The sequence below is a fragment of the Oncorhynchus mykiss genome, chromosome 15 (assembly GCF_057628025.1).
Source record: "Oncorhynchus mykiss isolate SJ-2025 chromosome 15, ASM5762802v1, whole genome shotgun sequence".
Taxonomy (NCBI): domain Eukaryota; kingdom Metazoa; phylum Chordata; class Actinopteri; order Salmoniformes; family Salmonidae; genus Oncorhynchus; species Oncorhynchus mykiss.
In genome coordinates this window covers 32,765,188-32,789,157 of record NC_143036.1, presented here as the reverse complement: position 1 = coordinate 32,789,157, position 23,970 = coordinate 32,765,188, and the positions used below count along the sequence as shown (strand labels likewise).

At 42.1% G+C, this 23,970-nt stretch overlaps 1 protein-coding gene across 3 annotated transcripts in view; it reads left to right on the top strand.

Annotated features, from left to right (window-relative positions):
* Window positions 1-23,970, top strand: part of sugct (succinyl-CoA:glutarate-CoA transferase) — a 162,176-nt gene that overhangs the window by 126,609 nt on the left and 11,597 nt on the right. For all 3 annotated transcript variants that reach the window (XM_021563085.3, XM_021563086.3, XM_021563087.3), the window contains one exon: window positions 12,455-12,518. In XM_021563085.3, the coding sequence (XP_021418760.1) occupies window positions 12,455-12,518 (64 nt within the window). The remainder of the gene's footprint in view (window positions 1-12,454; window positions 12,519-23,970) is intronic.

Below are 23,970 nucleotides of genomic sequence, written 5' to 3'. Positions count from 1 at the left end.
GCAGGCGAAATTGTAGCTCATTGTTATGGATCCAAATAAATGTAATTTGAAAATAGCTTTAAAAAAAACGCAAATACAGCTACTTTGCTGTTATTCTGGCTGCAGTGTTTGACGTGACTGTAAGTTAGCTGTAGTTGGCTAGCAAGCAAGGGATATGAATGTTGTCAGCCAGTATGGCAATGGAACATTTAGAATGAACGACTGGGTTGCGTCCATATATACAGAATGAAAAGACTGGGTCATGTCTCTGGCAACCGAACTGATTGAACAAACAACCAACCAGCTTAGGTAGCAACCCTAGATTTGTGTCAGGACTATATTTTGTGGAAAGATTAATTACTATGAATAATTTTTTTATGAAAATATGTAAATCATTATTTTAATATGTTTTTAACCCGTTGTAGATCCCAGAAATATTCCATACGAACAAAAAGCTTATTTCTTTCAAATATTGTGGACAACTTTGTTTAAGTAGATTATGTGTTATTCATTTGTTATGTACTTCAATTTTGATCCCCTCGAAGCCGGTGTTTGGAGGATATATTGGCACGGTTTGCCGTACAACACCCGACTATATATCCTCCAAACACCGGCTTCTCGGGCATTATCACTTAAAAACATAATGACTTAATAACACTGTCACGTTCTGACCTTAGTTCTTCTATTATGCCTTTGTTTTAGTATGGTCAGGGCGTGAGTTGGGTGGTTTGTCTATGTTCCTTTTTCTATTTTTTGGGATTTCTGTGTTTGGCCTGGTATGGTTCTCAATCAGAGGCAGCTGTTTATCGTTGTCCCTGATTGAGAACCATATTTAGGTAGCCTGGTTTCACTTTTGAGTTGTGGGTGATTATTTTCCGTGTTAGTGTTTGTTACCACACAGGACCGTTTTGTTTGGTTCACTTTGTTATTTTGTATTTTTGAAGTGTTCAGTTTGTCTGATTAAAATGGACACTTACCACGCTGCAAATTGGTCCGATCTCTCTTACTCCTCATCAGAGGAAGACGACGAACGTTACAAACACACAATCTACGTAATTGCAAACTCCACTTAAAGCTTGTTTGGTCAATTATTTAATTGCCACTATAGCATGTAGGACATTTTTTTGTCAATATTTAATAACTCAACAACCATGGTGACACAAATGTCTGACAATTTGTCTGGAAACAATGCCTGGTGTCCAAGTGGATAATATTACTGTACATGGATTTAATTATTTAAAAATAATAATTACTATACTAAACATACATTTTACTGATACATGCAATAATTTCAATTTGTTTTACTGAATAACAGGTCATATACAGTGGGGCAAAAAAGTATTTAGTCAGCCACCAATTGTGCAAGATCTCCCACTTAAAAAGATGAGAGAGGCCTGCAATTTTCATAGGTACACTTCAACTATGACAGACAAAATTAGGAAAAATCACATTGTTAGATTTTTAATGAATTTATTTGCAAATTATGGTGGAAAATAAGTATTTGGTCACCTACAAACAAGCAAGATTTCTGGCTCTCACAGACCTGTAACTTCTTCTTTACGAGGCTCCTCTGTCCTCCACTCGTTACCTGTACGAATGGCACCTGTTTGAACTTGTTATCAGTATAAAAGACACCTGTCCACAACCTCAAACAGTCACACTCCAAACTCCACTATGGCCAAGACCAAAGAGATGTCAAAGGACACCAGAAACAAAATGGTAGACCTGCACCAGGCTGGGAAGACCGAATCTGTAATAGGTATGCAGCTTGGTTTGAAGAAATCAACTGTGGGAGCAATTATTAGGAAATGGAAGACATACAAGACCACTGATAATCTCCCTCGATCTGGGGCTCCACGCAAGATCTCACCCCGTGGGGTCAAAATTATCACAAGAATGGTGAGCAAAAATCCCAGAACCACACGGGGGGGCCTAGTGAATGACCTGCAGAGAGCAGGGACCAAAGTAACAAAGCCTACCATCAGTAACATACTACGCCGCCAGGCACTCAAATCCTGCAGTGCCAGACGTGTCCCCCTGCTTAAGCCAGTACATGTCCAGGCCCGTTTGAAGTTTGCCAGAGAGCATTTGGATGATCCAGAAGAAGATTGGGAGAATGTCATATGGTCAGATGAAACCAGAATATAACTTTTTGGTAAAAACTCAACTCGTCGTGTTTGGAGGACAAAGAATGCTGAGTTGCATCCAAAGAACACCATACCTACTGTGAAGCATGGGGGTGGAAACATCATGCTTTGGGGCTGTTTTTCTGCCAAGGGACCAGGACAACTGATCCGTGTAAAGGAAAGAATGAATGGGGCCATGTATCATGAGATTTTGAGTGAAAACCTTCCAACAGCAAGGGCATTGAAGATGAAACGTGGCTGGGTCTTTCAGCATGACAATGATCCCAAACACACCGCCCGGGCAATGAAGGAGTGGCTTCGTAAGAAGCATTTCAAGGTCCTGGAGTGGCCTAGCCAGTCTCCAGATCTCAACCCCATAGAAAATCTTTGGAGGGAGTTGAAAGTCTGTGTTGCCCAGCAACAGCCCCAAAACAGCACTGCTCTAGAGGAGATCTGCATGGAGGAATGGGCCAAAATACCAGCAACAGTGTGTGAAAACCTTGTGAAGACTTACAGAAAACGTTTGACCTCTGTCAGTGCCAACAAATGGTATATAACAAAGTTTTGAGATACACTTTTGTTATTAACCAAATACTTATTTTCCACCATAATTTGCAAATAAATTCATTAAAAAACCTACAATGTGATTTTCTGGATTTATTTTTCTCATTTTGTCCGTCATAGTTGAAGTGTACCTATGATGAAAATTACAGGCCTCTCTCATCTTTTTAAGTGGGAGAACTTGCACAATTGGTGGCTGACTAAATACTTTTTTGTCCCACTGTAAGTAAATCAGTGAATTTAAATAAATTCCTTCGGCCCTAGTCTATGGTTTTCACATGACTGGGCAGGGGTTTAGCCATGGGTCGGCCTTGGATCGGCCTTGGAGGGCATAGGCCCACCCACTGGGAAGCCAGGCCCAGCCAATCAACACTTATTTTTCCCCACAAAAGGGCTTCATTACAGACAGAAATACTCCTCAGTTTCATCAACTGTCTGGGTGGCTTGTCTCAGATGATGTGGGCTGGCGTGGTTACATGTGGTCGGAAGGTTATTAGGCCGGTTGGACATACTGCCAAATTCTCTAAAATGACGTTGACGGCGACTTGTGGTAGAGAAATGAACAATCAATTCTCTGGCAACAGCTCTAGATGAAATTCCTGCATGCCAATTTCACGCTCCCTCAAAACTTGAGATATCTGTGACATTGTGTTGTGTGACAAAACTGCACATTTTAGAGAGCCTGTTATTGTCCCCAGCACAAGGTGCAACTGTTTAATGATCATGCTGTATAATCAGCTTATTGTTGTGCCACACCTGTCTGGTGGATGGATTATCTTGGCAATGGAGAAATGCTCACAAACAATGGATTTAAAGACATTTGTCCACAAAATTTGAGAGAAATACGCTTTTTGTGCGTATGGAACATTTCTGTGATATTTTATTTCAGCTCATGAAACATGGGACCAACACTTTATATGTTGTGTTTATATTTTTGTTCAGTATAGATAAAACTCTAGTAACGCAAAGCACTACAGCAGAATTTCCCCCCCAATGACAGGCTTTTACGGGCCTCTAACATTAAGATTAATGTGGTTAATCTGGTTAATTTTGGGGCTGACTCTCGGGCTTCCATCCGTGCCGCCGTGCTGCCTCCTCATACCAGCGCCTCTCCACCTTCGCTGCCTCCAGCTCCTCCTTGGGGTGGCGATATTCTCCTGGCTGTGACCAGGGACCTTTACCGTCCAACTCGTCCTCCCATGTCCATTCCTCCTTGCCCTGCTCCTGCTGCCGCTGCCTGTCACCACGCCGCTTGGTCCTGTTGTGGTGGGTGATTCTGTCACGATCGCCGTAAGAAGACCAAAGCGCAGCGTGGTGTGAATGCATCATTTTAATGGATGATGAAAAAACAAAAGAACTATGGTCAGAACGTGACACACTTAGGTTGGAGTCACTAAAACTCGTTTTTCAATCACTTCTTGTTAACAAACTATAGTTTTGGCAAGTCGGTTAGGACATCTACTTTGTGCATGACACAAATAATTTTTCCAACAATTGTTTACAGAATGATTATTTCACTTATAATAAACTGTATCAAAATTCCAGTGGGTCAGAAGTTTACATACACTAAGTTGACTGTGCCTTTAAACAGCTCGGAAAATTCCAGAAATTATCTCATGGCTTTAGAATCCTCTGATGAGCTAATTGACATCATTTGAATCAATTGGAGGTGTACCTGTGGATGTATTTCAAGGCCTAACTTCAAACTCAGTGCCTCTGCTTGACATCATGGGAAAATCAAAAGAACTCAGCCAAGACCTGAGAAAAACATTGTAGACCTCCACAAGACTGGTTCAGCCTTGGGAGCCATTTCAAAAACGCCTGAAGAAGCCACCTTCCTCTGTACAAAGAATAGTTCGCAAGTATAAACACCATGGGACCATGCAGCTGTCACACCGCTCAGGAAGGAGACGCGTTTTGTTTCCTAGAGATTAACGTACTTTGGTGCGAAAAGTGCAAATCAATCCCAGAACAACAGCAAAGGACCTTGTGAAGATGCTGGAGGAAACAGGTACAAAAGTATCTATATCAACATTAAAACGAGTCCTATATTGACATAACCTGGCGGGTTTTGAGCCACTGCTCAAAACCCGCCATAAAATGCCAGACTATGGTTTGCAACTGCACATGGGAACAGAGATCGTACTTTTTGGAGAAATGTCCTCTGGTCTAATGAAACATAAATAGAACTGTTTGGCCATAATGACCATCCTTATGTTTGGAGGAAAAAGGGGGAGGCTTGCAAGCCGAAGAACACCATCCCAACTGTGAAGCACGGGGGTGGCAGCATCATGGTGTGGGGGTGCTTTTCTGCAGGAGGGACTGGTTCACTTCACAAAATAGATGGCATCATGAGGGACGAAAATGATGCCTTGATGACAGCTTTGCACACTCTTGGCATTCTTTCAAACAGCTTCACCTGGAATGCTTTTCCAACAGTCTTGAATGAGTTCCCACATATGCTTAGCACTTGTTGGCTGCTTTTCCTTCAGTCTGCAGTCCAACTCACCTCAAAGCATCTCAATTGGGTTGAGGTTGGGTGATTGTGGAGACCAGGTCATCTGATGCAGCACTCAAATCAAATCAAAAGTTATTTGTCACATACACATGGTTAGCAGATGTTAATGCAAGTGTAGCGAAATGCTTGTGCTTCTAGTTCCGACAATGCAGTAATAACCAACGCGTAATCTAACCTAACATTTTCACAACAATTACCTTATAAACACAAGTGTAAAGGGAGATGTATAAATAGATACATACAGTTATATAAATGAGTGTTGGTACAGAACGGCATAGGCAAGATGCAGTAGATGGTATTGAGTACAGTACATACATATGAGATGAGTAATGTTGGGTATGTAAAGATTTAAAAGTGGCATTGTTTAAAGTGGCTAGTGATACATGTATTACATAAAGATGGCAAGATGCAGTAGATGGTATAGAGTACGGTATATACATATGAGATGAGTAATGTAGGGTATGTAAACATTATATTAAGTGGCATTGTTTAAAGTGGCTAGTGATAAATTTTTTACTTCAATTTATCCAATATTAAAGTGGCTGGAGTTGAGTCAGTATGTTGGCAGCAGCCACTCAATGTTAGTGGTGGCTGTTTAACAGTCTGCTGGCCTTGAGATAGAAGCTGTTTTTCAGTCTCTCTGTCCCTGCTCTGATGCACCTGTACTGACCTCGCCTTCTGGATGATAGCCGGGTGAACAGGCAGTGGGTCGGGTGGTTGTTGTCCTTGATGATCTTTATGGCCTTCCTGTGACATCGGGTGGTGTAGGTGTCCTGGAGGGCAGGTAGTTTGGCCCCAGTGATGCGTTGTGCAGACCTCACTACCCTCTGTAGAGCCTTACGGTTGTGGGCGGAGCAGTTTCCGTACCAGGCGGTGATAAAGCCCAAACAGGATACTCTCGATTGTGTGTCTGTAAAAGTTTGTGAGTGCTTTTGGTGACAAGCCAAATTTCTTCAGCCTCCTGAGGTTGAAGAGGCGCTGCTGCGCCTTCTTCACCACGCTGTCTGTGTGGGTGTGGGTGGACCACTACTGTCCCGTCGATGTGGGTGTGGGGTGCTCCCTCTGCTGTTTCCTCCATTGCGTATCGCTGCAAAATGCTGTGGTAGCCATGCTGGTTAATTGTGCCTTGAATTCTATATTAATCAGACAGTTCCACCAGCAAAGCACCCCCAAACCATTACACCTCCTCCTCCATGCTTCACGGTGGGAACCACACATGCTGAGATCATTCGTTCACCTACTCTGCGTTTCATAAAGGCACGTCTGTTGGAACAAAAAATCTAAAATTTGGACTCATCAAACCAAAGGACAGATTTCCACCGGTCTAATGTCCATTGCTCGTGTTTCTTAGCCCAAGCAAGTCTCTTCTTATTATTTGTGTCTTATTTGTGTTTGCTGGTGGGTTTTTGAATGCCTGATTCATGCAGTCTCCTCTGAACAGTTGATGTTGTAATATGTCTGTTACTTGAACTCTTTGAAGCATTTATTTGTTCTGCAATTTCTGAGGCTGGTCCCTCTAATGAACTTATCCTCCGCAGCAGAGGTAACTCTGGGTCTTCCTTTTCTGTGGCGGTCCTCATGAGAGCCAGTTTTATTAGAGCGCTTGATGGTTTTTGGTTCTTGACATTTTCCAGATTGACTGACCTTCGTGTCTTAAAGTAATGATGGACCGTCATTTCTCTTTGGTTGTTTGAGCAGCTGTTCTTGCCAGAATATGGACTTGGTCTTTTAACAAGTAGAAGAAGAAGGAAAGAAATTTCACAAATTAACTTTTAACAAGGCGCACCTGTTAATTGAAATGCTTTCCAGGTGAGTACCTCATGAAGCTGGTTGAGAGAATTCCAAGAGTGTGCAAAGCTGTCATCAATGAAAAAGGTGGCTACTTTGAATAATTTCAAATATTAAATATATTTTTATTTTTTTTAACACTTTGTTGGTTACTACATGATTCCATATGTTTAATTTCATAGGTTTGATGTATTCACTATTATTCTACAATGTAGAAAATAGTAAAAATAAAGAAAAACCCTTGCATGAGTAGGTGTGTCTAAACTTTTGACTGGTACTGTTTATGTTGGGAAAATAACATATTTGAATGCACAAAACAATCATATATATATGTGTGTAATTATTATGTTTAAACTAAAGCATTCGATCAATGTTTTCCCCTCTCATGTAACCACAGAGCTTCCCAAGCAGATACTTGCGAAGAGTGTGGCAGTAGAGGAGACAGTGAGGCCTGGTTCGATGAAAGGAGGCACATAAATAAAATGAAAAATGAGAGACACATAAATTAACAGGGCTTTTACTGCCTGCTGGCACAGGCATAAAGTGAACCCTGTTTCAAGTGTGCATCGGGGGAAATGGGAGATGCATGTGGCGCTCATGTACCACCTTTTCATTTCCACAATTGTGTTTTTGATTATCTGTCAAATCCTTGTAAGGAGGGGTTCAGCTGTCAAGTTCAATATCAGCATATGGATAAGCTGGGAATTGAAATTTTTATTTTCCTATCGCTCCCTCACTTAATCATGTATTTAGGAGATTGACTGTCTTGGATTACTGTTTGGAGGATGATAAGGTTTTTTAAGCTACCGTTTTATCTTTCGTTCTCTAAACAGTTTTCCCATCCATTATTACAACACGCCATGATGGCGCTGTGTCAAGTGTTTATCCTATACAATATTGTAGAACATTTCTCAAGAAGTTCAGATCTCTTGGCATAAAGACGAACATGTAGGGTTGACACAGTTGCTGGACCTGGCTTTTGGTCTCAGGCCAGGCTACCCCATATTTACTGCAATATTATGATTCATGACGTGATTCATACAAACCAATAAAAAGTACCAAACATTTTCATTGAGGTCTTTGGAAGAGCAGTACAAAAGTTCTGTTGAGCATGTGGCCACCTGGCCATTCATATGTCGTTTTCATTTCAGACTGCAAATCTTATTTCCACATTTTTATGAAGTTGCTGGATAAGTTTATAAGGTAGAAGTCCAACTCTGGGCTCAATTCAATCAAACAATCAATGTTTCACACGCCTTATCCTGGGGTCAAATGGGAAGGTTCTGGGTACTGTCAAAATAACAGATGGTTTCCTCTCAAAGTTGGATGCTTAATTTATTTTAGTTTCCATGTGAGACAGAATTTGTTAACAAAGATGGCAGGTTTTATTGAATCAGTCCCATAGTCAACTCCAGCCTTCTCCAGGTAGCTGTCAACCACAAGGTCAACCATGTTTCTTACTGAATGAAACAAACAAGAGTGAGATATGAGGCAGGCCAATATTCCTGGAGAATCTGAACTCTATCAGGTCATCTTGCTCTTGTTCAAGGTCAGGGTGGATTAGAGACTGGGAAGGAAAAGCCATCGTCTTTCATGGCTGTCTCATAGACCTGCCATTTGCAGGGGAAAATGCGAGATGGACAGAGCTACGGTCATGGCTCCCCCTGTTAAAGGAAGTACACACCATTCCACCATTCGTCTTAAGGGAGAGACTCATCATTCTGTCCTTTGAGTAAGGAATTCTCGTCTTTAATCATTGTCCTACATATTGGGATTAATGGGGTTATGGGCCTCAAATGAAAATTCAGAGCCAGAATAACTTTTTTGTGTAGCAGCAGTTGGAAGAGTAAACTGCCTAAAATTAGATATACACTTCCGTTCAAAAGTTTGGGGTCACTTAGAAATGTCCTTGTTTTTGAAAGAAAAGCCAATTTTTGGTCCATTAAAGTAACATAAAATTGATCAGAAATTCAGTGTAGACATTGTGAATGTTGTGAATGACTATTGCAGCTGGAAACGGCAGATTTTTTATGGTATATCTACATAGGCGTACAAAGGCCCATTATCAAGAACCACCAACTGGCAGCTTCATTAAATAGTACCCGCAAAATACCAGTCTCAACGTCAACAGTGAAGAGGCAACTACAGGATGCTGGCCTTCTAGGCAGAGTTCCTCTGTCCAGTGTCTGTGTTCTCTTGCCCATCTTAATATTTTCTCTTTATTGACCAGTCTGAGATATGGCTTTTTATTTGCAACTCTGCCTAGAAGGTCAGCATCCCGGAGTCTCCTCTTCACTGTTGATGTTGAGACTGGTGTTTTGCGGGTACTATTTAATGAAGCTGCCAGTTGAGGACTTGTGGGGCGTCTGTTTCTCAAACTAGACACTCTAATGTACTTGTCCTCTTGCACAGTTGTGCACCGGGGCCTCCTACTCCTCTTTCTATTCTGGTTAGAGTCAGTTTGTGCTGTTCTGTGAAGGGAGTAGTACACAGCATTGTACGAGATCTTCAGTTTCTTGGCAATTTTTTGCATGGAATAGCCATTTCTCAGAACAAGAATAAACTGACGAGTTTCAGAAGAAAGCTTTGTTTTGTTTCTGGCCATTTTTAGCCTTTAATTGAACCCACATATGCTGATGCTTCAGATACTCAACTAGTCTAAAGAATGCCAGTTTTATTGCTTTTTTAATCATGACATCAGTTTTTAGCTGTGCTAACATAATTGCAAAAGTGTTTTCTAATGATCAATTAGCCTTTTTAAAATGATAAACTTGGATTAGCTAACACAACGTCACATTGGAACACAGGAGAGATGGTTGCAGATAATGGGCCTCTGTACGCCTATGTAGATATTCCATAAAAAATCTGCCATTTCAGGCTGCAATAGTCATTCACAACATTAACAATGTCTACACTGTATTTCTGATCAATTTGATGTTATTTTAATGGACACAAAACGTGCTTTTCTTTCCAAAACAAGGACATTTCTAAGTGACCCCAAACTTTTGAACGATAGTGTACATAAAGTTAGCCTGTCATGACCTCTGTGAGTGGGGACCAGGCTGCTGTTTTCAAGCCTGCTTCACACATCGGCCTCACTTGCTTATAAGGGACTTATTCTTACCTGAAAAGTGAGACCGGGAGATCCATTGTTATACATAAAAATAGTACAAGGCCAGAGATATCTACCAGTTAGTACTCCATAAAAATCTCCTTCAATCTCTCTCTCTCTCGGTCTCACTCATGTATTAAATGTGCCGTAGACTATGGCGGTCTGGAAGCATTTGCATTTCAAGAACCAACAAGCGAGTGTAAGCGAGTCAAAAAATGAATAGAGAGAGAGTCATCAATGATGCATAAACTGTGCCTGAAGACAAATACATAACACCCTTGTGTGCGAGAACAGTGCGATAATTGGAACCCTGTTCAATCAAACTTGGCAAACAGGTCTTCAGAATAAACTATTGCCCCCTTGAGCTTCAAGAAAGCATTTGGAGTCGTACTAATCAAACCCATGGTTTCAATGTGCAACAAGAAGAGACTGCATATTAAAGGTGCAATTGGCAATATTTACTGTAATTTCAATGAATTATATAACTTGATCATGTTGATCTTGTGGACTGTCAATCCTTGTATCCATAGCTCCTGCTATGCATTTGAGAATGGTTACATTTCTCCAGCCCCATCCTTCAGTGTCATATAGCAAACCAAGTGGTAAAGCTGCTGTTGACTGAAAAACAAATTAAGAATTGTGTCAAATTTATGTTCATTCTCTGTGCAAGGGCTATGAGTATTTTTTTATTTTAAGTGCAATAAGCTGGCATTCTGTTAACTCCACAACCCTGGCATCCAAAGCATCAGCAAACTTACGCTGAACTATGGCTGGTGGTGAACACACATAGTTGCTGCAGTGTCAGTTGTGTGTGTGACTCTAATGCTGTGCAATCAATGTCTAATCCGCATAACGACCAGTCGGCATAACTGGACAAGAAAGCAAGAAAGAACCATCAAGCCAGCATAACTGTATGTGTTGCTATGGTGATTTCGGTACAAAAGCAATGCTACGGCAGACAGTAAAAGTTTAAAATATTATAACTTTGACGGGAAGCCCCGTCTACCGTGGCTGACGTCATTCACAGCGAGCCACAACGGCATTTGTGGCTCGGTGTGAAAGGACATCCATTTTGCTGTCTACCCCGTACCATGTAAACGCGCCGTAAGTGTGCTCTTGTGTGCATGACCTCCCTCGACATGAAGAACGCAGATACCAATGGGAAAGGAGTAGACAGAGACAGAGACTCACGTCTGGGCAGACTGACGCAAACCCAACTCTAGCTCATTACCCATGAGTTTTTTTTTTTCTCACCTTTATTTAACCAGGTAGGCCAGACGTGAATCACCACCATGCAGCCTCTAAATATAACATGACGGAGAGGCGCACTCTCTCGACGCTGTCGCTGTGGTAATATGCTCCCGAGGGTCAGCGAGTCCATGTCGATGAGAGACCGAGAGTGTCACACATGTCTGGTGGTCTGACTCTTCGTCCTTATGTAACTGTCTGACTTCAGCTTGCCCACACTCTGATGTATAGCGCTAATTATCCTAAGTTAGTTAAACAGGCCGGATAGGGAGCCTTTTGATTCAACTGTGGGCGATGTGGACGTTTCGAGTGCAGGAGGTTTATGATATTAAAATGCATAGTGTATAGAACAGACTACAGATCCCCCCCAGTGAAGGGGGTTCTAGGCTAGAGCACTATCTAGCCCTTGAGCACTTTTCTGTCGGACTGCCAGATGGTAAAGCGTGATTCTTCACTCCGGAGAATGCGTTTCCACTGCTACGGAGTCCAATGGCGGCGATCTTTACACGACTCCAGCTGGCACTTGGCTTTGCTCATGGTGATCTTAGGCATGTGTGCGGCCGCTCGGGCATAGAAACGCATTTCATGAAGTGCCCAACTAACATTTCTTGTGCTGACGTTGCTTCCAGGTGCAGTTTGGAACTCGGTAATGGGTGTTGCAACTGAGGACAGACAATTTTTACACGCGCTTCAGCACTTGGCGGTCCCGTTTTGTGAGCTTGCGTGGCCTACCACTTCACAGCTGACCCGTTGTTGCTCCAATTGACTGGGGCAGCTCTAACAGGGCAGAAATTTGATGAACCTACTTGTTGGAAAGGTGGCATGATGGTGCCACGTTGAAAGTCACTGAGCTCTTCAGTAAGGCCATTCCACTGTGAATGTTTGTCTATGGAGATTGCATGGCTGCGTGCTCGATATTATACTCCTGTCAGCAACGAGTGTGACTGAAATAGCCGAATCCACTAATTTGAAGCGGTTTCCACATACTTTTGTATATACTGTATAGTGTATGTCTGTTTTATGACAGTGTTCTTTAGCCCTTATGGCCAAGTGTTAATGAAATAAGTTGATAAAGAAGAGTGAATGGTTCTTAATCTTCATCTTTTGTATATTTTTGTTCAGGTTGCAAACAATGGCCTCATACTGGAGATGAACCACCCAACAGCTGGAAAGATTGCAGTACCAGGTAAGAGCCTGAGCCCTACAGGGATACTTGTGACAATAGATTGTCATTTTAAACAAATTACAACGTATAAAGTCATACCAAAGACTGTAAAAGTGGGACCCGATGCATATCTGCTTGACACATTAAGCATTAAGGAGATCGATTGGGGGTAAGGCCCTGCAATAGACTAGCCTCCTGTCCAGAGGGTGTACATCAAGCTGCGTCACGCTACAGAAACAGGATATAGGCTCCTGCTCCTATGAGCCCTTGTGGCTCGCACAGAAAAACAAATCATATTTAGATGAATAAAAGTTTTTTGAAAACAAAATAATTATTTTATGACTGCCAAATATTCAATCAAGGACCAAAAATTACAACAGTTTAATTTGTGTAAATATGAATGTTTATATACAGCCTATAATTATATAGGCTATATAATTATAATACTTAATGATTTTAGAATACATTTAAACATGCTAAACATTAACATTTATCGATCAAAAGAATGGAAAGTGATACAAATGTACAGTTATACAACTTTTTTATACCCCTAACCAAACAGATGTTGCTTTATTTTTTTTACATTTATTTGCATTGAGGTATATAACTAATGGCCTGGGACATAGACATTGTTTGGCCTGAAAACATCTGATGAATGTCCCTTTCAGTCATTTAGCTAGATCTAAGCAACAGTCAGAGACATGGGCTAATCTTAACATTTGAATAAAACACTTTTGCAGTTTCAAAATGACTGAGAAAGAAGTAATTGACAAAATAAAGGAAATATCAACATAAAGTGTCTTAATACAAGTTGGGCCACCATTTACCAGAACAGCATCAATGTACCATGGCGATCGGGAATCAAGGTAAGACCCAAGTGCAGACTGTGTGAAGTAACAATGTTTATTGTAATTACAGGGGCGGGCAAATGACAGGTCAAGGCAGACGGGGTCTTTAATCCAGAGCAGAGGCCAAGGTACAGGACGGCAGGCAGGCTCAGGGTCAGGTCAGGCAGAGGCCGGTAAATCCAGAGGTGGAGCAAAGGTAGAGGATGGCAGGCAGGCAGGCTCAGAGACAGGCAGTGGTCAGGCCGGCGGATACAGGGTCAGGACAGGCAAAGGTCAAACACCAGGAGGCCGAGAAAAAGAGAAACTAGGGAAACCTAGGAGCTGAGACAAAATGCTGATAGGCTTGAACAAACAAGACAAACTGGCAACACAGGTGTAAATACACAGGGGATAATGGGGAAGATGGGCGACACCTGGAGGGGGGTAGAGACAAGCGCAAGGACAGGTGAAACAGATCAGGGCGTGACAATGGCATAGATTTTACAAGTGTCTGGAACTCTACTGAAAGGATGCGACACCATTATTCCACTAGAAATTCTGTAATTTGGTGTTTTGTTGATGGTGGTGGAAAGCGATGTCTCAGGCGTTAAGTGCTCAATTGGGCTGAAATCTGGAGACTGAGACGGCTATGTCATAAGGTTTACATCGTGTTCATGCTCACCAAACCATTCAGTGACCACTCAAGCCCTGTGGATGGGGGCATTCACATTCTATGTGGACATAGCTGTGGTAGTCAAAATATTGGCCTGCCCAGCATTTTTATATATGAGCCTAAGCATGATGGGATGTTAATTGATTAGTTAACTCAGGAACCACCTGCTTTCAATGTACTTTGTATCCCTCATTTACTCCCAAGTGATTCCATTATTTTGTCAGTTACCTGTACATTTCCATAATCAGTGAGACATAAGGTAATACAGTATCACTTGACATCAAGTTCTTATACATCTTTAGTAACTGATTACTACAATAGCAAAATTATTGTTACATAGGACTTTAGAAATTGCTTCATGTTAAGTGTTACTGAGAATGATAACAGTAACAACATATGGCTAGTAAGTGTGTAATGTAACTAAATATCCTAGGGTTAGCTGTTCAGCATTCTGATGGCCTGGTGGTAGTAGCTGTAACTTGATTATCTACACATGGGCCTGTTCAGGAAAATGGAAATGTCGAATCAAATTTTATTGGTCACATACACATGGTTAGCAGATGTTATTGCGAGTGTAGCGAAATGTACAGTATGTTCAGATGGAAATGTATTGTGTAGATCAAGTATGATCTACTGTCAGATGGATTGGAGTAGTATAGGAAATTGTGTGCTCTATTCATTATATTTCTATCTGCAACATGAAGTTCGAAATACAGACTTTTGCCATTAGTTGATGGCAGCCAATCCAATAGTTTCTGAGAAGTAGTCACTTCCTGAGATATGTATTTAAATAGTTGTAAAAAAAAATAGTTGTTTCTCAGATCTGCATTCATATAGTTTACAATGTAGTTGCTTTCTGAGATCTGTATTCAAATAGTTTTTAAAAAGTAGACACTTCTGATCTGTATTAAATTGTTTTAAAAAGTAGTTATTTTGAGGGATCTGGCATCAAACAGTTGTAGTCACCTCCAAAGTAACTACATATTTAAAACTATAGTTATCCCAGGTCTGCTACAGTATGTACTGCACCAAGGAAGTCTGATCTGTAGTGCACATTTTTTTGCACAAATCTTGTATTTTTTTATGAACTTGAAATGTGTTGTTCTATTCTGAGCTCACTGCTGGAACAGGTATGTTTAGAAGCTGATTTCTCAATTAATTCTAAATGGGTGATATATCCTCCCCCCCGACAATCAGTGGTGGGCTTTGATGTTTTCAATGTGGTGTTTACCATTGTGTATCCTGAACATTGATGTGCCAATCCAAGCCGAATCAAGGATAATTGTGAAGAATGATCCACAAAGACAGGAAAACCACAACAGACACCTAGTACCATGTCACGGGCCCCTGACCAAGCATCTTTCCAACATATACATTACATCTCTGAGTACTTCTATTCTCTCTAATCTTCCCCCTGTGATTTGCATAAAACCAAACATCAACCAAAGAAGGGGTTATTTTGGGGGAGTTGAGCAGGGAAGGGTCCTAGTGCATCGGAAGTTCAGACCCATTTAACTTCTGGGAGACGGCCTGCTTTTCTGTCTGTGCACTTGCAAATTCGCCACAGTAATTGTCTTTTTTTTCCGTCTTTTTTTCATGAGTGAGAAAGTCAGAATAGGGCACAATAATTGTGCCTATATGGCCTCACCTGTCTTGGGTGAATGGCGATGAAAATATGCATGGCTAAAGAACACAATGAAGAGCAATTAATGGAATGACAGCAAAATTAAGTGCAAAATTGGCAATTAGCTGAGTTGGAAGGGGGTGGGGCTCTTGGGTCTGAGAGTAAGTCCCTTAAAATGGATGTCCAGAACAGTCAAACTAAAGGGGATGATTAACGTCTGATGGGAAGTAAGTCAGTTCAAGAAACCACTCTGATGAGTCCTGATGAATTCCACATTCCACCATTCTTCAATGATGGTCTTTGTCTGTCTTGCACATATCAGTGATGGAGAATAGGCTTCGAATAGGTTTTGTGCCTTTGATTGTGAGAAGCTGCCTCATTAGAGATTGTGCAGAACTGTTTATTGTGTGGCATTCCCCATTGGGATCCTTATTAGCTGGACCAGCGGCATGCCTTTGAAGTTCACAGCTAAAATGGACACAGCTGATCCTGGACTGCAACCAAATTTCTATTCTCGAAAATTTAACAAACGATTCAGTCATGTAATTAAATTTGGCTAAAATATGCATGTCATTATGCTACAGTTGGTATCATAAATATTCACTCCCTTTGGATTATTTTCAAATTTTGTTGCATTAAAAAGTGGGATTGAAATAGATTTTATTGTTTTTTTTGTCGTTGATTTAGATTTTTTTTTTAATTAATACATTTCTTGAGGCTCTTGGACACATCATTAGTGATGTAACCTGGGGTCATAGGGTGTTTTGGGTCTTACAAGATCAGACACCCTCGCCCAGGCTACCCAGACAAGGTTGATCAGACCCTGACTTGTATCCAGGTGACATTACTCTGCTCTCCATGCATCTCCTTTGTGATCTAGATCCATCTTGAGGCTTTTTCGTCTGCCTTGATGGTGTTGCTGATGTCTCTCCTCCTCTTCGCTCCATTGATACAGTGTGCTTTAGGCTCTGTAGAGGGATTGCCCAGAAAAACTCCTGCAGCCTTCCAGCAGGCTATGACTAGTCCCTCGTACTTGGCCCTCTTCCTCTTGTACTCTTCCTCAAGGCAATCTTCCCAAGGGACTGTGAACTTCAGAATAATTATGGTCTTTGTGGACTCTGGGACCAGGGTTATGTCTTTTCTCAGGGTTGTCTTGAGCTCCACGCACCAGGCTGTCTCCACCCTCTAGGTTCTCCCGCCTGTCCGGCGCTTCCAGAGTCTCCCTCCTGTCCGGAGCTGCCAGAGCCGCCCGTCTGTCAGGAGCTGCCAGAGCTGCCCGTCAGTCAGGAGCTGCCAGAGCCGCCCGTCAGTCAGGAGCTGTCAGAGCCGCCCATCAGTCAGGAGCTGCCAGAGCCGCCCTTCACTCCGGCGCTGCCAGAGTCACCCTTCACTCCGGCGCTGCCAGAGTCGCCCTTCACTCCGGCGCTGCCAGAGTCGCCCTTCATTCCGGCGCTGGCGGAGGGGGTACTGTAACGTCCTGACCTTTTTTTATGTCTCGATTTTAGTTTGGTCTGGGCGTGAGTTGGGGTGGGCATTCTATGTGTTGTTCTATGTTTTTGTATTTCTGTTTTTGGCCTGGTATGGTTCCCAATCAGACGCAGCTGTTTATCATTGTCTCTGATTGAGAACCATACTTAGGCAGCCTGTTGTCCCACTATGATTTGTGGGTAGTTGTTTTCTGTCTTTGTATTGGTTACCAGACGGAACTGTTTCGGTTGTTCTTTTTGTTTTACTTTGTATTGTAGTGTTCAGTTTAATAAAATGACGAACACTTACCACTCTGCATATTGGTCCGATCCTTCCTACTCCTCTTCAGAAGAGGAGAAGAACCGTTACAGCCTTAATGAAAGCGTTGCACGCTCTTGGCATTCTCTCAACCAGCTTCAACAGGAATGCTTTTCCAACAGTCTTGGAAGAAGTTCCCACATATGCTGAGCACTTGTTAGCTGCTTTTCCTTCACTCTGCGGTCCAACTCATCCCAGACCATCTCATTTGGGTTGAGGTTGGGTGATTGTGGAGGCCAGGTCATCTGATGCAGCAGTCCATCACTCTCCTTGGTCAAATAACCCTTACACAGCCTGGAGATGTGTTGGGTCATTGTCCTGTTGAAAAACAAATGATAGTCCCACTAAGCACAATCCAGATGGGATAGCGTATCACTGCAGAATGCTGTGGTCCCCATGCTGGTTAAGTGTGCCTTGAATTCTAAATAAATCACTGACAGTGTCACCAGCAAAGCACCATCATACCGCCTCCTCCATGATTCACAGTGGGAACCACACATGCAGAGGTCCTCCGTTCAGCTACTCTGCGTATCACAAAGACACGGCGGTTGGAACCAAAAATCTCAAATTTGGACTCATCACACCAAAGGATAGATTTCCACTGGTCTAATGTCCATTGCCCGTGTTTCCTGACCCAAACAAGTATCCTCTTCTTATTAATGTCCTTTACGAGTGGTTTCTTTGCAGCATGAGGCCTGATTCACACAGTCTCCTCTGAACAGTTGATGTTGAGATGTATCTGTTACTTGAACTCTGTGAAGCATTTATTTGGGCTTCAATTTCTGAGGCTGGTAACTCAAATTAACTTATGCTCTGCAACAGAGGTAACTCTGGGTCTTCCTTTCCTGTGACGGGAGAGGCAGTTTCATCATAGCGCTTGATGGTTTTTGCGACTGCACTTGAAGAAATGTTCAAAGTTCTTGAAATGTTCCATATTGACTGACCTTCATGTCTTAAAGTGATGGACTTTTGTTTCTCTTTTCTTATTTGAGCTGTTATTGCCATAATATGGACTTGGTCTTTTACCAAATAGGGCTAACTTCTGTATACCATTTCAGGTGACTACCTCATAGCTTAGAACCCCCCTGTAATATTTACTGCTCCTTTATCACAATAAAAAAAGTGATGTTACTTGTTATTCAAATCCAGCAGATGATTCAGAATTCATCATGTTTTCTTAGTATTAGTCTATATCTAATGTAACTTGTATCAGATGGAATGTCCCATGTATTTAAGGAAAATAACATAGGCCTCATAAATAATGTCAGACATATTCCATTTACTACAAACTTGACCAGGCCAGGCAGTTTTATGGTAAAGATTGAGAGCCCAAATACTTTTCTCAGCGAAACGGTTGTGGATATAACATTTCTAGTCTTACAATGTTTATTGTGTCCCTTTGGGGAAATGTGTTTTCCATCTCATATCAAACAAATACATGTGTAGGTAGGTTCACCCCGATAAATTGGAGATAGACCTTTGGAAATGGGAGGAATAGGATATACCCTAGAGAATTTTGTGGTTATGCATATAATATACTGAACAAAATATAAATGCAACTTGCAACCATTTCAACGATTTAACTGAGTTACAGTTCATATAAGTAAATCAGTCAATTGAAATAAATTCATTAGGGCCTAATCTATGGATGTCACATGACTGGACAGAGGGTCCTGGGCCTGGGAGGGCATGGAAGCCAGGCCCAGCCAATCACAATTTGTTTTTCCCCACAAAAGGGCTTTATTACAGACAGAATTAACAGATTAAATTATCTGGCAACAGCTCTGGTGGGAATTATTGCAGTCACCATGCCAATTCCACGTTCCCTCAAAACTTGAGACGTGGCAATGTGTTGTGTGACAAAACTACACATTTTAGAGTGGCCTTTTATTGTCCCCAGCACAAGGTGCACCTGTGTAATGAGCATGTTGTTTAATCAACTTCTTGACATGCCACTAAAAGGGATGTAAACAAATGTGTGCACAAAATGTGAGAGAAATAAGCTTTTATTTTATTTTATCTTTTATTTCAGCTCATGAAATATGAGACTAACACTTTACATGTTGTGGTTATATTTTTGTTCAGTATATATGAATATTATATAAGTCTCTAATGCAATGTTTCCCATGGAATTGTATCTCCAAGTCAATGTCTCCTAGTGCAGATGCCAAAGTTATTTGATCTTATTTTAAATGCAGGCTTACCTCATCCTAGAAGCACCCTCAACATCTGACAGTTATGTTAATAAAGCTTTTCAAAGCATTTATGGTGACATTGAAGAATAAGAGTCATCACAGGTTGTGAATAGATTATTTGATAACTCCTACATTTAATGAACCACGCTTAAACCTCATCTAAGCAAAATTAGAAGGGCTTAATTAAAATGAGTGTCATTTGAAACAGTCATTAATCAGATCATCCATGCAACTGAAGGAGATTGATGGAGATGCTGATATACAGTGCATTCGGAAAGTATTTAGACCCCTTGACTTTTTCAACATTTGGTACGTTACAGCCTCATTTTAAACATTTGTTTATATATAATTGTCCCTCATCAATCTACACACAATACACTATAATGACAAAGCAAAAACAGTTTTCTAGAATTTCTTTATGCACATTTATTACAAATATAAAACTGAAGTATCACATTTACATAAGTATTCAGACCCTTTACTCAGTACATTGTTGAAGCACCGTTTGCAGCGGTTACAGCCTCGAGTCTTCTTGGCTATGATATTTGGGGAGATTCTCCCATTCTTCTCTGCAGATCCTCTCAATCTCTGACAGGTTGGATGGGGAGCGTTGCTGCACAGCTATTTTCAGGTCTCTCCAGAGATGTTAGACTGGGTTCAAATCCGGGCTCTGGCTGGGCCACTCAAGGACATTCATAAACTTGTCCCGAAGCCACTCCTGTGTTGTCTTGGCTGTGTGTTTAGGATTGTTGTCCTGATGGAAGGTGAACGTTCGCCCCAGTGTGTGATCCTGAGCTCTCTGGAGCAGGTTTGGTTTTCATCAATGATCTTTCTGTACTTTGTTCCGTTCATCTTTCCCTCGATCCTGACTATTCTCTCAGTCTCTGCCACTCAAAAACATCCCGACAGCATGATGTTGCCACCACCATCCTTCACCGTAGGGATGGCGCCAGGTTTCCTCCAGATGTGATGCTTGGCATTCAGGCCAAAGTGTTTGAATCTTGGTTTCATCAGACCAGAGAATCTTGTTTGTCATGGTCTGAAAGTCCTTTAGGGGCCCTTTGGTAAGTTCCAAGCAGCCTGTCATGTGCCTTTTACTGAGGAGTGGCTTCCGTCTGGCCACTCGACCATAAAGGGCCTGATTGGTGGAGTGCTGCAGAGATGGTTGTCCTTCTGAAAAGTTCTGAAACTCCCATTTCCACAGACGAACTCTGGAGCTCTGTCAGAGTGACCATCGGGTTCTTGTTCACCTCCCTGTCCAAGGAGGGGGTTCTTGGTCACCTCCCCTGATTGCTCAGTTTGTCTGGGCAGCCAGCTCTAAGAAGAGTCTTGGGTGGTTCCAAACTTCTTCCATTTAAGAACGATAGAGCCCACTGTGTTATTAGGGACTTTCAATGCGGCAGACATTTTTTGGGTCCCTTACCCAGATCTTTGCCTCGACACAATCCTGTCTTGGCTTGGTTTTTGCTCTGACATGCACTGTCAACTGTGGGACCTTATATAAACAGGTGTGTGCCTTTCCAAAGCATGTCCAAGGAGGCACCTGAGTCTCATACAAAAGGGTCTGAATACTTAGGTAAATCAGGTATTTACATTTTTTATATATACTGTACATTTCCAAAATGTAAAAAAATAAAAAATAAACGGTTTTCACTTTGTCATTATGGGGTATTGTGTGTAGATTGATGAGGACCGTTTTTTATTTCATCCATTTTAGGATAAGACTGTAACGCAACAACAAGTGGAAAAATTCAAGGGGTCTGAATACTTTCCGAATGGGTATATTACCGGCGTATTTTATATTATTTTATAACTGTTTGGTTTGAACCCTGAACCCTGTACCATTGGCCATGGTATATCAGACCGTATGCCATGGGTATGACAAAACATTTATTTTTACTGCTCTAAATTATGTTAACCATTTTATAAAAGCAATAAGGCACCTCAGGGGTTTGTGGTATATGACCAGTATACACCACATGGCCAAACGTATGTGGACACCTGCATGTCGAACATCTCATTCCAAAATCCTGGGCATTAATATGGAGTTGGTCCCTCCTTTGCTGCTGTAACAGCCTCCACTCTTCTGGGAAGGCTTTCCACTAGACGTTGGAACATTGCTTCCATTCAGCAACAAGAGCATTGTTGAGGTCAGGCACTGATGTTAGGCGATTAGGCCTGGCCTGCAGTCGGGGTTCCAATTAATTCCAAAGGAGTTCAATGGGGTTGAGGTTAGGGCTCTGTGCAGGCGTGTCAAGTTCTTCCGCACCAATCAGGACAAACCATTTCTGTATGGACCTCGCTTTGTGCACGGGGTATCGTCATGCTTGAACAGGAAAGGGCCTTCCCCAAACTTGTGCCAGAAAGTTGGAAGCACAGAATTGTTGAGAATGTCATTGTATGCTGTAGTGTTAACATTTCCCTTCACTGGAACTAACGGGCCTAGCCCGAACCATGAAAAACAGCCCTAGACTAGAACGCTTTACAGTTGGCACTATGCATTGGGGCAGTTAGCGTTCTCCTGGCCAAACCCATATTTGTCTGTCGGACTGCCAGATGTTGAAGCGTGATTCAGAACCTGTTTCCACTGCTCCAAATACCAATGGCAGCGAGCTTTATACCACTCCATTTCAGATGATGATCTTAGGCTTGTGTGCGCGGCTGCTCGGCCGTAGAAACCCATTTCATGAAGATCCTGACGAGCAGTTTTTTGTGCTGACGTCGCTTCCAGAGGCAGTTTGGAACTCGGTAGTAATTGTTGCAACCGAGGATAGACGCTATGCGCTTCAGCACTTGTATGTCCATTCTGTGAGCTTTTTTGGCCTACCACTTTGTGGCTGAGCCGTTGTTGTTTCCACTTCACAGTAAAAGCACTTACAGTTGACCGGGGCAGCTCTAGCAGGGAAAAAAATTGACAAACTGATGGAAGGTGGCACCCTATGACAGTGCCACGTTGAAAGTCAATGAGCTCTTCAGTACCGGCCATTCTACTGCCAATGTTTGTCTATGGAGATTGCATGGCTGGGTGCTCGCTTTTATACACCTGTCAGCAACGGGTGTGGCTGAAATAGCCGAATCCACTAATTTGAAGGGGTGTCCACATACATACCAACAGGCTAAGTGCTCTATCTAGGCAATCAGCGTTGCGTCGTGCATAAGAATATACCACACCCCCTCGGGGCTTATTGCTTAATTATAATATGTCACAATGGAAAACTCCCTTACTCGCTTATTACACCAGCTCTGTACACAACCCCCTGCGTTTTTTGTTGTTTTCTACCATGTTTTTACTCCTGACTAGAAGTGGCATCTCCTTTTCATTCCCGGAGGCAAGAATTTAGCACAGACAGGAAGAGCAGGGTTGCGGTATGGGTTCAACTGATTCAACAATATAGATCAAAACTCCAATGTGTCAAACTCAAGCATGTTTTCAGATGAAATAGGCACCTCACTGGCCCCAGGGGTACAGGAATGACAGTACAAGGTTCTTGTTATCTACAGTCTGCCACTCGGTACACTATGGCAGCTATTGACGTTAATGGGAGGGTCCCAGCGTGAGTTGCCCAGGCTGAAACATCTCTATCTCCTCCCCACTGTAAACCCACCGAAGCACTCGCTCTCAAAGAGCTGCTTGGGTGCTGAGGGAACCACCAGGCCTCTTAACTCTGACATCAAGGTTCTTTAAGTTGCATTTCCTCCTCAGGCTATTTTATCTTACAGAGCATTTAGGTCACTGTCTGCTGGATGTAGATCCCTCAATGAAGCATTCGTTGTAAAATACACATTTTTGTTTTCTTAAACTCTATTATGGTGGATGGTGGAATCGTGATGCAACAAAGTCAAGAAATGTGTGTGTGTACGTGCGCACATGGCTACATAAAGTACATGCATGTATACAGTCAGGGTGTGTTTTAAAAATTGTATGGCAATAATCAGGGAGGAGAAAAAGTTTTCTGTGAGATCAAAAATGTGACTTTTTCATCCAGACCACTCTGTATCCATTTCTCAGAAGAGAAATACCCATGAAACATGTATTCCACCGTTCAAGGGAAGCCAGGGAGGCTGATTAAAGAGACTGAAAAGGGGTGACTTGTTGCGTGGGTTCAAAGTGCAGAGGATGAAGATGTACTTCAACCGACAGCTCTGTGGAGCTTCATGCTGTGAATGAGTCCCCCCCCCCCCCCCCCACTCCTCTCTCCATAATTTTCTTTGGAACTGGAATAAGAGCCAAAGAGAGTAACAATTGCAAGAGAGAGGAGAGAGGGACACAGTGTCCGGTTCTTTTTAATATAATGAGCAATACTTTGTCACGATACATCGGAAAGTATTCTCTTCTCATAGCCCTATTTCATCTGACTGCTTTAGTTAT